The sequence below is a fragment of the Fusarium subglutinans genome, assembly GCF_013396075.1.
Source record: "Fusarium subglutinans strain NRRL 66333 chromosome Unknown NRRL66333_c0000190, whole genome shotgun sequence".
Lineage (NCBI taxonomy): Eukaryota > Fungi > Ascomycota > Sordariomycetes > Hypocreales > Nectriaceae > Fusarium > Fusarium subglutinans.
The window spans coordinates 38258-50950 of NW_023502253.1; the positions used below are offsets into that span (position 1 = coordinate 38258).

At 51.8% G+C, this 12693-nt stretch overlaps 3 protein-coding genes across 3 annotated transcripts; all 3 read right to left on the reverse strand.

Annotated features, from left to right (window-relative positions):
- Positions 1-385: 385 nt before the first annotated feature.
- On the reverse strand, positions 386-2531 carry FSUBG_10752 (transcription factor SPT8; the record flags this gene model as incomplete). The annotated part of the gene is made up of 2 exons (XM_036675362.1): positions 386-611; positions 676-2531. The coding sequence occupies 2 exons, from the start codon at positions 2529-2531 to the stop codon at positions 386-388; spliced, it is 2082 nt and encodes a 693-aa protein (XP_036533760.1).
- Positions 2532-3499: 968 nt separating this feature from the next.
- Positions 3500-4368, reverse strand: FSUBG_10753 (uncharacterized protein; the record flags this gene model as incomplete). The annotated part of the gene is made up of 2 exons (XM_036675363.1): positions 3500-3517; positions 3586-4368. The coding sequence occupies 2 exons, from the start codon at positions 4366-4368 to the stop codon at positions 3500-3502; spliced, it is 801 nt and encodes a 266-aa protein (XP_036533761.1).
- A 1265-nt stretch (positions 4369-5633) lies between these two features.
- FSUBG_10754 (uncharacterized protein) lies at positions 5634-7495 on the reverse strand (the record flags this gene model as incomplete). The annotated part of the gene is made up of 2 exons (XM_036675364.1): positions 5634-6994; positions 7063-7495. 2 exons carry the CDS (start codon positions 7493-7495, stop codon positions 5634-5636), a joined length of 1794 nt encoding a protein of 597 aa, XP_036533762.1.
- Between the last annotated feature and the right edge of the window lie 5198 nt (positions 7496-12693).

A 12693-nucleotide genomic window follows, 5' to 3' on the forward strand; every position in this document is an offset into this window, starting at 1 on the left:
GACTGGTATGTTGTGGGCGGAAGTGGTGTGAGAGTAGTGACATATCACGTCAATTGCGGAATGAGATATTGCTATCGGGAGGTTGAGAGGTCAGTCGGAGTAATTGAATCAATTACTTACGATAGGAACTGTAAATTATGTAGTCATTGGTGTAGAAATAGTACGAGTATTGTATCAAACTCTGACTGCTGTTGATTGAGTGACTCGAGAAGTCGAAGAATTGAGGAATAATAATGGAAGTTTGTCTAATTGCTATAGAGGCAGGAAAATCTAACAATAAATTAAGCTCGCCATGACCAACTCCAGCATATATAGTGTAAAGCACGACGACCAATTTCCGAAGTTGGAGAGTCAGTCAGTTCGAGTTGAGAGTCGCGACCCCAAGCTATCCATTGGTAGCATTGATCTCATAACCGATGAGGACTTCTGTGCTCGTACCCTCCCAGCCTCTTGTGCCAGCAGCGCTCAGCATGTAGCGGCTTGTCGGGTCGATGTAGAGACTGGAGATGACGCCTGCACGGGGAGGACCAGGGATGATGAGGAAGGGAACGCTAGAGTGCTTCATGGGCGATTCTCGAAGATCGTAGAGACGCATGATATCGTGGGAGGCACTGGACACTGTTAGTATAGACAGACTGATGAGAGGGAATGGGGAAGGGGAGGGAGGGACTCTACCAGACGAGATGACGGCCGTTTATCATGGGTCTCACGGCACTGACTGCTCCGCTGCCCCCGGGAAACTTGAGCGTCCTGTGAGGTTCCCAGTTCCTCTTCGCCTTGTGAATATTATACTCCTCCACCGTCCCGTTGCGACGGCCCGCGTAGATGTTGTTGCCCGAGGGACTCCAGCAGGCGCCCATGCACCACGGGGGAACACCATTCCTTGTGCCGATGCGCGCTACGGGATCTTGCTGGCGTCTATCCCAGATCCTTAATGTTCCGTCCATTGCAGCGGAGAGGAACGTTGTGTTGGATGTTTGTGTTGGATCATGATTCGTGGGAGTGTGTGTTGTGAGGAGTATCGAGGGTGAGGTTGGCTCAGACTTGGGGAGTGCGTCTTGAGATGGTTCCGTGGCTTGCGTTGGAGCCGGTACGAGATCGACGTCCATAGCGTCGCTTGTATCCTGCGATGTTTCAGGCGGGGGCGGTTCAATGACCGGCTCGGGTTCCGGAACCGGTTCAGGTTCTGGTTCTGGATCTTTTCCTGCATCGAGTGCGGCCATGTCAGCTGAATGGTCCATAGCACTATCATGACCATGGCCGGGCATCACTGCAGTGAATTCATCGTCGTCGTTGCCAAAGGGTTGATCTTCCTTTGTCTCGCCGAACAAGCTCCCCGCGTCACTTCCTCCAAAGAGACTGTCGTGCGCGGGTGAGGCTGCACCGTCGCCATCGCCATCGCCGTTGCTGGGGTGGGCGTTGGCGTTGAAGTCGGCGGTCATATCATCGACTCCATCGTTCGTAAGCGGATCTGTAAAGTTCCCATTCGCTATAGGCGCTGCGTTATTTGTAGTCATTGTTGTAGGAGGCGGTGGCTCATCGTCGTCTTCTGGGATGGGGGCGCCGCTTGCGGGACGGAGTTCAAGAGCTGAGATTTGACCTGCGTTGCCATCGAAGCTTCTGATCGGTTGACCGGTGTTGAGATCCCAATCGAAGATGTTCTTGTCCCATCCACCGCTGAGAACGCTCTTTTCGTCCTGTGCCATTGTCAAGACAGACACAGCGTTTGTGTGCTGCTGCAGACAGTGAATCCTCTTGCCCTCGTCATGCCGGACGCTCTGGAGATTAATACCGCCAGACTCAAGACCCGAGAGTAACCAAAGAGCCTGCGATTGAATCGCAAGAGAATACACAGGCGAGAGGATATGCTCCTGGTCTCCCCGTCCCGGAGGCGGCGGCTCCTCATTCTCCCAGTACGACATGAGTATGCCAGCCTTCGTAACGCTGTCCACAAACGGATGCCTCTGCGCGACGGTCAAGGCCAGCTTGCCATTGATGGTATTGGGCCCGTCATATTTACGGATATACCCGTCCGAACCTCCCGTGATCCAGTACCTCAAGTCCGGCGTGACAGCCATGGCATTGACACTCGTGGATTGCGGCGCCGCCATGGTCGGCACGATATCGTAGGACGATGCGCTGATGTACTCGGGCGACGGCTGGGGCCACCGCTTGTCGAGACTCGGAGCGGGTGTAGCTGATTTCCTGGGCTGTGACTGCGAATCGTCGGGTTCAGATTTTATCTGGGTGCTCGGTTGATCGTTTGAGTCTGTCGCAGGCGGTTGAGACTCTTCGCCTTCACCGTCTGCATCAGCATCTGCATCGGCATTGTCATCATCGTCATCATCGTCGTTGTTATCATCGTCGTCGCCTTCTGCGTCTTGATCCTGGTCGCCGTTGTCATCAGCGTCCTCCATCGTCTCGTCGATGTCGTTGCGATCATTATCGTTGTCATTATCATTGTCGTTGTCATTATCCGAGTCAGGTGAGCTAGCGGACATGCGATCGTCGTCCAGGGTGGTCATTGTCATTATGGGCGCTGGGGAGGTTAGCTGAGTGTAATTGGGAGGGAGGGGAGACCTGAAGACAACTCTGGCGCAATTGATTCAGAGACGTAACGAGGACTTGCCTGTATAGTATATGCACCTAGAAAAGGTCTAAAGCATCAATTCATGGAGCAGTCTTTGGAGCAAAGGACCCAATTGCCTGCCAATCGCATTCGAAAGTGTCGCAAAGGGTCTGTAGGCGTGCGCAGGATCACCAGGTCGTCTTTGAAGCTTGATAAGCAGTCGCGAGAGATTAGAGAAGAAGCTCGGGGTATTGAAGCCAAGATATGATATGATAAGTATAGAGGGCAAGGATGCGGTGTCGTTGCAAACTGCGGGGCCGTGATGTATAAAGAAAGGTCCAAGTTTAATAAATAGTTAAGTTTTGGAAGTGGAAGCTCCCTAGGGAGTTGGAGATGGAGATGGAGATGGCCCGATGTGTCTTAGTGATATGCGGTACATAGTGGAGCCGAGCCAGGGGGCAAGGGTCCCGATGTGTTGGTGTAAGTCAGCGTCTCAATTATTACAGTACAGTACAGCACTTGACATGCACTATTCTATCAATTTATATCACTGCTATACCTTCCTACGACAGTAGAGCGCCATCAGCAGGCATTGAGTTATCAGCCTACCGTATCAATCCCTGAGCTGAGGCCACCCACTTACAACCACCACTATGCTCACATCACTCAGCATCAAATCAGTATCAGACAAATATTACAGACAAAGGGGACTTTATTGTACTCACCACTCAAGGCTCAGTCTAGATCTCTCACTGAGACGTAGCTATCAATACTTAACATGTCTTTCTCTCCCTCTCTCGCTGACTTACACCAAAAGACTTACCTCAACACCAATCTCACTTCTCTCCCTCACTCACTTACTTCCTCCCCGAATGTCGTCTACTCCCACTACCCTTCGACCCCCTCCACAAAGACCCCTGGCTATTCCGTTCAACAATCACCGTAAGGCTATCATCCGGCACAAGCGTCTCTGCACTCCCCGGCCAAAGCGTCGGAGCATTACTACCCCCAAATACCGAAGGCTCCGGCTCCAGCTCCGGCTCCGGCGCATCCTTGACGCAATCCCTCCACGACTGGATTCTAGTCTTTGTGCTGTCCGGGACATGCTGAAGTGATGAAGGCCAGACATCTTGAGGCACGGGGGGTGCTTCACGAGGGTTCAGGAAGAACTGCGATGACCGTACGGACTGAACATCCGCGTCGCCATGGTTTGAATCGCCGTGTCCAAAGGTCTCGACTGCAAGGTAATCCTCTCCGTCGCCGAGACGATGACGGTGGACGACGATCTCACCTGGACTCCTCTGGTCCCGCCGAGGAATGTTCGCAAACAGCGCATCATTATCAGCATCATAACTCACCATATGTCTAAGCCTGTGCTCCTCCGCCATCTCCGCCTCAACCCTCCCCAGAATGCGATTCAGCCCTGAATCTCTATGAACAGGCGCCGGTTCACGCGTTAACGCCGACCCCTCAGAGTGTGACCACCTGGAACAGATCCTCTGCAGCGGCTCAGCACTCACAAGCGGCTTCTGGTCATCGTCAGAACAGTCCTCACCGCAGTCACTGCAGTCACACTCATCTTGTGGTTCAGGAGGGACGTCAGCGTATTGGCGCCATTGACGGGCTGTGAGGTTGAGGTCCTCCGGGGCGTTTGCGAGGCGAGCTTCGCGGGTTGCGGATGTGCTGCGTGGGTGACGACGGCAGCGAGGGCCGCGTTTGTGAGAAGGACCCATTGTCCATTGGCCTAGGGCGTCGAGGAAGCCGACTTTGCGGGTTGAGCGCTTGCTGTGTCTAGGCATGATGGATGAGGGTCCTGATGTTTTGTCGTGTTGGTTTGTTAGTGAAGATGAAGACTACCTGAGCTATGATGTTGTTCTCTACTGTGAGACTTGTCAGAGCTGTTAACGGTGAGGAGGGAAGATGAGATGCTTCGAGGTAAGATCATCTTGGTTAAATAGTTACTCGTGAAAAGTCGACATTGCTGGAACAACAATGGACTTTGAAGGTGTACATGAGACTGTCACCGCTGTCTTCACTCATGTACACCACCAAGTGAATGAACAAAAGCGCACAGCCACGACGTGAGAACAAACAAGCCCATTATCTTCACCTACGTATGTTACATGTTCTGGTCAGACCAAGCATTCATATCATGACTTCACCATTCACTTTTGCGCCGCTGAAGAGTCTTGTTTGGCGATGACTTGTCGACTCTCCACCAACTCAGCCATCTCATCATGATCGGTCTGTATCTTCAAGGTCAAAAGTAAAAACTCAATGTGTATTACAGCTCAACGCATCGTAACTCGTGACTATATCTACATGCACCCAAATAGATCCAAGACATACATCCCCCCTAGCCAAAGCCCTGTCCGCACAAGGTACAGTAGACTACATGCCAGCCCAATTGTCTCAGACACCCACCACCTCATTTCCCCTACATTCCTCAAACCAATCCCATATATTTCAGCCTCTGACGCACTCATTCATTCAAATCCGTCCCTTCCGGGTTCTCTATTCCTTTCTGGCTTGCTTGCTTGCTTCTCTCTCTTCCTATCCTATCTTACAGCATATGGCGCTTCAGCGTCGCTGTAAATGCGCACCAACCTCAATGCCAGTACACACTTCCTCGCTCACTTATCACCGGTTTTTGTCCCTTATTCAATCCACCAACCCATGTTACTCCCATATATTCTCATCCATCAATGACATAAAAGGAAACAAAGGACGACAGGACAACTGCATCACCCAACTCCACCGTTTTGATCCAGGACCAGGACGTGATAAGCCCAATACATTTCTTTCAGCCTGCCGTGACAAGATAAAAAAACAATCCAGATGCCCTCACCTGTCGTCTCGATGAAGGGGTATTATCATTATCTACTAAGGAAAAACAAAAAAGGAAAATACTTGCAGCAACACCAAGTGCTCCGCAAGGGTTGTTGTTGATGCGATTCAAGGAAAACGTGGGGGAACCCAAAACTGGGCTAGCAAATCAGATGGCTCGGTAATGTCCAAAAGTCAAAGAGTGTGTGGTGTGTGTTTGTGTGTGGCTAACTTAAGCTCATGAGGTGACGCGAGGGTCATTGAAATATTGCACCATGCCCCAGCCACTTGTAGCACCGTCGTGCTGCTGACCGGGCTGCTCGACAACAGAGCCTGTGAGACTCTCCCAGTCGTCAAACAAAACAGGCGGTGCTGGCGAGTACTCAAAGTCCATCATTGACTCGCCAGCGTCGTGCCCCTGCGAGTGAGGAGGTGGTGGCAGCTCACGCTTCTCGAGCGGAGAAGGCGCTGGTGGCGGCATCAACGGCGATGTTGAAGGTCCCATTGGGGAGTGGGACGAAGAGTCTGGTGACGGTCTCGAGGGTGAGGGGAATTGTTGAGAAGGTACCATTATCGTGTTTCGGAACGGCGTGTTGAATTGGGTCTGCTGAGGATCAGGTGAAGGCATCAGAGACTGGTGACCTGCGTGGCCCTGGGTAGGCAGCGGCATAAACGACATTCGTGGGTCGTGTGCAAAGCCTTGGGGTCCAAGACTGGCGTGTGAGTACTGAGGAGAGGGGATTGGTGCCGAGGTAAGAACAATATCGGCCAGATCGTACGCAACGCTGACAATCCACTGAGCTTCGCCTTCATCTCCGGAGAAGAACTCAAGCAGGTCCTGAAGTTGGCCGGGGTTCTCGTTCTCGAGGAAACCTTGTGCACGGCCAGTCTTGCTTGGGTGCCAACTGAATTGAGGTCGTCGGCCATTGTACTCAGCCTGTTTGCTCACAACCAATGCATCCCAAGCCTCGTGGATCAGAGGCTGGTGGAGGAGACCATACACAACGCGAGAATGCATCCAGTCACCCTTTGTCATCCCCGACTCGAAGTGTCGAGCAACGTGTTCGACGTGGCGCTCGCGGGCAGGGTGAAGGGCAGAGCAGAAGCCGCACGCCCAGTACTTGCGCTTTCGGAGGAACTTGACCACCTTTTCGGCGTGAGGACAAGTCTTGCATCCGTGGCACTGCTTGTGGTGCTGGTTGAACGAGTTGGATCCCCAGAAGCTGCGGTTACATCCAGGCTCGGGACAAGGATACTTGCGCCAGCGCTCGTGAAACTCATCCTCGTGGCGCTTCCAGTCGTACTTGCGCTTGAAGCTGGTCTCACACGAGGTGCACCAATAAATGTTAGTCTTACCAGCTGTGCCGACCGGGGCACTCATGGGACCGAGTCCGTTCAAGGAGCTGGAAGGGGGGATAGGGAGCGGCGCCTGAGATCGGTTGCAAGTAGAAGCGGACTGCCAAGACATTGAAGATTGTCCCGAGTTGGTCGACCAGATGGAAGCATGTCCAGAAGAACCGGAGCTCGTCGAGGAAACGGAGATGCGAGGGCGATGGCTAAACGCAGCTTGCGGGGGAAGAAACATGGCTGGGTTGTGAACTTTATTAGCATCAATGTTAGCTAACTTCCAGGGGCCAAGGCTTCGTTGTTGGGCAAGCTTCACATACAGTTAATGTCCTCAGAAATGATTTCATGCTTAATCTCAGCTGAGGGGGTCGTGGAAGTGGATGAAACGCTATTGGGAGCCGTCGTCATTGTCTGGATACTAGGGCCATTGGAGGCAACAGGAGGCGGAGGAGGGCATCGCATGGGTGGTGGCGGAGCGAGCGAAGCAGTAGGGGCCGTCTGACTCGGGTTGGAAGACTGCTGGCTAAAGGGAGTCTGATGAGGTTGAGAAGGAAGAGAAGGCATGGCTTGCATGGCTGACATCGCGCTGAGGTTCAAGCTGAGGCCATGGCCGCTATCGACCAGCTGGTGCAGAAGCTCCTTGGACATGCCTGAGTCAATCAGGACCTGGAGGTTCTTACGGGCCTCGGCGAGAACATCCTGAGGGTTCGCGTCGTGAGACTGCTGAGGCGAAGGACTCGGTTGCTGCGACATGTTGTGCTGTTGGAAATCGAAATGTTGGTGAGGGCTGCTGGTCTGACTTGAGTGTCGCTGATTCTGGCTCTGTCTCTGGTCCATGGGCTCCGTTCACATGGAGGGGAAAATCGGAAATTTCGAGGTGAATCAAGATGAGCAATGCGATGATGGTAGTCGAATTTCGTCAGCTGGTTTTTAAACTTTGGATTGGATATAAGGCGGTTGTTGAAGCGAATGTGGTTGAAGTCGATGGATGGATGAGCTGATTGATAATACGGGGTAAGGTAGCGAATGAGTAGGTTCCGTCAGATTTCGGGAACAATTGAACAACGAAGAACAAAAGCGAGAGTTTAAGGTCCCAAGACCTTTGAGCGAGAGTGGATATGAAGCAAAAGAAACAAGAGAGAAACGAAAGAAAAAAAGGTTGGTGACGGTTAGCTTGGAGTTGTGAAGAGACAACGACGGGAGAGGATGGAAGATGATGGGGGATGGGGAGGGTAGTGTAGGAGTAGGCACAGGCCGCGGCGACAGCGACAGCAACAGCAACAAGCGTTGGTTGGTAGGTACCTACTGTACCTAGAGCCCAGACTTGCTCAGTCAGGTACGTTACAGGGAGTATCTCTTTCGTAGGAGTGGGAGAGTGGGAGTGAGGAACAAGCTAGACTAGGGGTGTTGGACACTGGGTCCTGGTCGTTCGGTACAAGCACAGTATCCGCCGTAGATGAGAGATCAGTGGCTGATGGGGGGAGAGAAGACGGAACGATGCTTGCTGATGGGGAAAGGGGCGTGTAGTGCAGGCCAGGATATTTCTCCGACTAATTAACGATCGCCTTTGGTGTTTTGTGTGCCATTTGTGTTTTGGTGTTTTAGTTAGTAGTTAGGGGGTGCGACAAAGTTGGTCTGTGTAGCTCTGTGCTGCTGCTGTAATTGCGGCTGTCGACAGCTAGGCAGTGCGCTATCGCTGCTGCTGGAAGGAGCTTGTTGCACTGAAGAAGGGGGGCGGGCCCGATTTGGAGCCCGTGCTTGAGGCGTCGGTTTGTGATTCTGGCACCACTCGCTCAATCAATTCAATGACTGACTGACTGTCTGACTGAATGCCCCAAAAGGAACAGACACCCACGAGACTGGGACTGGGGCAGAACCTAGAAAGGAGCAAATGGGGTCGAAAAATAGAGCTTGAACCAACCAAAATTCTCTCTGATGTTTAAAATGGGGCACCACTTTGGTTAGGTTCGGGTACCTTGCTGTTGCGGTCTTTTTGGGGGCCTGTTCCTTTTTTTTTTGCTGTACCAAGCCCCGTCCCGTACTGTCCGGCTCTTGAGCCAGAGTTTCACAAAAGTTAATGATTAATGACGAGCCGCGATGGATGGTTTCCCGTGTGGAAATCAAGAGGACGGAAATCCAAGATCACTCACTCAACTACCCGTGTCGAGTGAAGTTGAGTGAATAAGCTTCCCAAAAATAGAAGAGCTTATTCCTCGTGAGAGAGTGTAGATAAAGCGACGGGAGACGGGGATGAGAATAGAGTGAGTGAGTGAGAGAAGCTATGGATGATGTGGAGGAGGAGAAAATGATCCGGGGGATGGGATCGAGGAAAGATCAAGGATAAGGTATGAGATAAAATCGACAGGTACATGCATACATACATTTGAATAGTGAGTGACGTGACGTACAGGAAGGATCCTATTGACTGGCCGTGGACTGCATTGCATTGCCAATGTACGCCTGCTTACCTTACAGCACGTTGTGCTTCACTACCGAAGTCCCTATTCGCGGATGAAGCCGTTGTCGAAGTAATGTAATAACGGAGAGCGCTACGCTACTGTCATCATCTGAATGGCTCCCGTCGATTCGTTTCGATAACCGCTCTACTAAGCATACAGCGACGATCTCGCCTTGCTCCTCCATCCCCTTCCCCATCTCTATCCCTCTCCATCTTGCCTCGCTCGTCTCTCAAATCATCACGATCTCTCTGTTAGAGCGTCATAACAACGAGATCTCCCCTCTCTCGCGCCGTCGACCGACAGGCGGGACCTGATGGGCGACGAGACAGGCACATCCTTGCTCTGTTTGGGTCGAAGCGGCACCAGGGGTCAATGACGAGCCCAGGAGCCAGGACAGGGGGTCTTGCAGCAGAAACCGGCCTAGCCAAGACCAGAAGCCAAGCCAAGCACCAAGCCAACAGGAGCCGGGGGGGTTCAGAACCAGGTCCTGGCAGTCAATCAATCCCAAAAACGATGGATGGCGGGAGCTTCGAGTCAAAACAGCCAGCGACAGAAAGGGCGCCAGCTCACTTGTGACATGACAGCCAAAACATCTCGTGATGGTGTATCAGTGTGTGCTGTAGCCATACAAACACAGAAAGACCTGTGTTTCACCACATATTGACTCTAAAGATAGCAATTCAATTACCTGCCTGCTTGCTTGTGTTCACTTTGCGTTGTCGCTTGATTAATGCAATGTCTCTTTCTTGGCTAATCAAGTAAATAGGATTAATTGCCCCTGTCGCGCGCATCGGCTGCAGGCACAGGGCGACAAGAATCGACATGGGGTCGTGTTCGGGAGACCGAGAAGCGAGAGTCCTATCTGTCATGTCATTGAGAGAAGGAAGGCCGTAATGGCCGTAATGAAGCTGTTGAGAATGCGAATTTTCCATGACACGAGCATGGCATATGATCCACAGAGCACAGATCCATTGCTTTTGAACGATACAATAAGGCGGCGCCCTTTGCCCAAGCGTCGTTGTGCTAAAGAGCCTGGTTGCTGATCCTGGGCTGTCTATTTCCAAATCCCTTCTCTTTGCTCCGGGGTTTGCCTCAATCAAGGTAGTATACTCCGTGGCACGTCCCTTGTTATCAGAGCTGTTTTTGCTAGCTGACGATGATAGGGATTGCCACGTTTTTCTGGCAATCTCTGGGATTGATTCAGTCAATCAGATCAATTCTGGCTGCCCGTAGGTCCCGTAAAGGCACAGTTCTTTAGCCACACAGGTCAAAACGTGCTTCCAGCCTTTCTGGGCGGAATGCTGATCTGATCTGGCTCTGAACCCGGAACCCGCGCTGTAACAGCTATGCTCACCTGAAACACCAACGGCAAGGAACGTTCACTGGGGAAAGCCAACAGCCATCAAACGGCCGCCAGCCTAGCCAGTCAGTGAAGAGTTTACTGTGTCTGCATGCACTGGAATGAGACAGAAGATAACCGTCGACGCCGCCCGTCGAGCGTTTCGAAACGGTTTTCCGCCAATCAGCCACTACAGGCATACAGTAGGTCCGAGGGGAAGGCCCCGACTAGAAAAGGAGCAAGATCCTTGGCTCGAATGATGTCGTGTATGCCGCTCTATGTATACATATTAACATGGGTAGCGACCGGAAAGAAGAAAAGAATCCCTAGAAGAGGGTCTCTCTTAAGGGTTGGTTGTTACGCTGAAAAGAGTTCCGCTGTTGGGTTACAGCGACTGTCGAAGTCGAGCCCAGGCATGCATGGATCATGACATGTGCCGGGTCAAGCCCAAGACCATTCATTCACATCATAAATGACCAGGTAACGATAATTCACTTCGGTCAGCATCCAAACTCCGGATTACAGCTCGATTTCAAAGCTTCCAGGATGATGGAGCCTGTGGCTGGGTCTGAAGCTGAGGCTGGAGCTGGGGGTCGGGGTCGGGTTGGGGTTGGTTGAGCGACTGGACAGACTGGGCTAGCCTTTCGGACCTGTAGTGGTTTTATGGCACCATCATCATCGTGTCTGCAACTCAACGTCGCACCTTGACGCCTCTTCCATCAGCCCGGACTGAGAAGAGAGAAACGCAAGGGGCAGACGAGCAACGTTGTGGTTGGATCTGCTATACAGCATACAGTAGCTACTACGTGGGTGAGTCGGATAACTACCTAACTCTAGCTCTCTCTCAACCCCTGGATCGCCGCTGTCATCATCGTCATCGCTTACCTATCTCCTCCCGTCTTGGCCTCTCCACCCGCAACGAACGACAGGCAAACGCAGGACCCTCATTCAGTTTGTGTTTTCGTCTGTGTGCACCCTTTTTTCGAGCGAGGCGAATTGGCTGGTGCCTCTCAGCACTGTAATTGAAGTTCCCCGGGCATTAAGCATGGAACGCAACATGATGACTGACTAGGGTCTTTAATGCGTCCCAGCACAGGGGTAAGCTTTTACTGGCGCGGCACGTGTGGAAATTGCATGACTCTTGTCAGGACGACTCAAACGAGCCCGAACGAACGAACTCAACAGCCTCAGCTCGGTTGTGTGCGTCTGCATCTGCATCAGCATGTATCTATCTGCAGCACGAGGAAATGCTCCGCTGGTGTCAATCATCAAAAACTTGTCTTGGCTCTGGGAGATTAGCCAGAAGCTAACTAGCAGTAAAGTTTGGGTCACGCACGCACTGTTCAAGTTCGAGAAGCTCGCAAGCTCGCTCCTTTGCTCTTACGTGCATCATTTCGCGTATCACGACTCCCCATGTCCCGCCCCCTTTCGCCGTTGAGCATGGCCATTCTGACTGACCGACCGACCCAGAGGTCGAGAACCTTGATGATGACGATGTTAGAGTTGCATCCCGCCTGACAACGCTCTGTTGGTGCCGATTAGACTACCTAGCAAACATCTCATTACCCACAGTTCACGATATTGCTGACCCGCGTATAACTAAGGTAGAGTTATATTTTTTCATGGTCGCATCGTTACTGGTCCTTGAAAGTTTATCCGTATCTGTTCTAGTCAGGGACCAGAGGTTACATATCATCATCATCACATGAACCGATCCACGACGCTATCATGTTCTGGGCATGGTCGCCGAGACTCGTGGTCTGTGCTTTTAATTTCATCAAAGGGCACAAAGTCACGAGAATTGACTGAAGATTCTCGTCGAGTTCCGCTCTATCAGAGACACTTATGCAGCCACCAGTGTGTTTGTCTAGCTTCCATGTGTTCTTCAATGACGGCTAAAATCTCCTTAGGCACATCCATATCCACAACATGATTCATTTGCGGATCCCATTTCGTATTCCAGCATTAAAAGCAGATCATATGCAACAAGCATGTCGCTGAAGACCCTTTTCTAGCCCGTCCCTTGAAGTTGGGTTCGTGTTGCTATGTTTAACCATGAACACTATGTATCACTGTCCCACGTCGGCCAAAACATAATTAGCTCTGTGTACTTTGTACGTACATGTGCGGCTGTCTGCGTTTATTTTTAATTG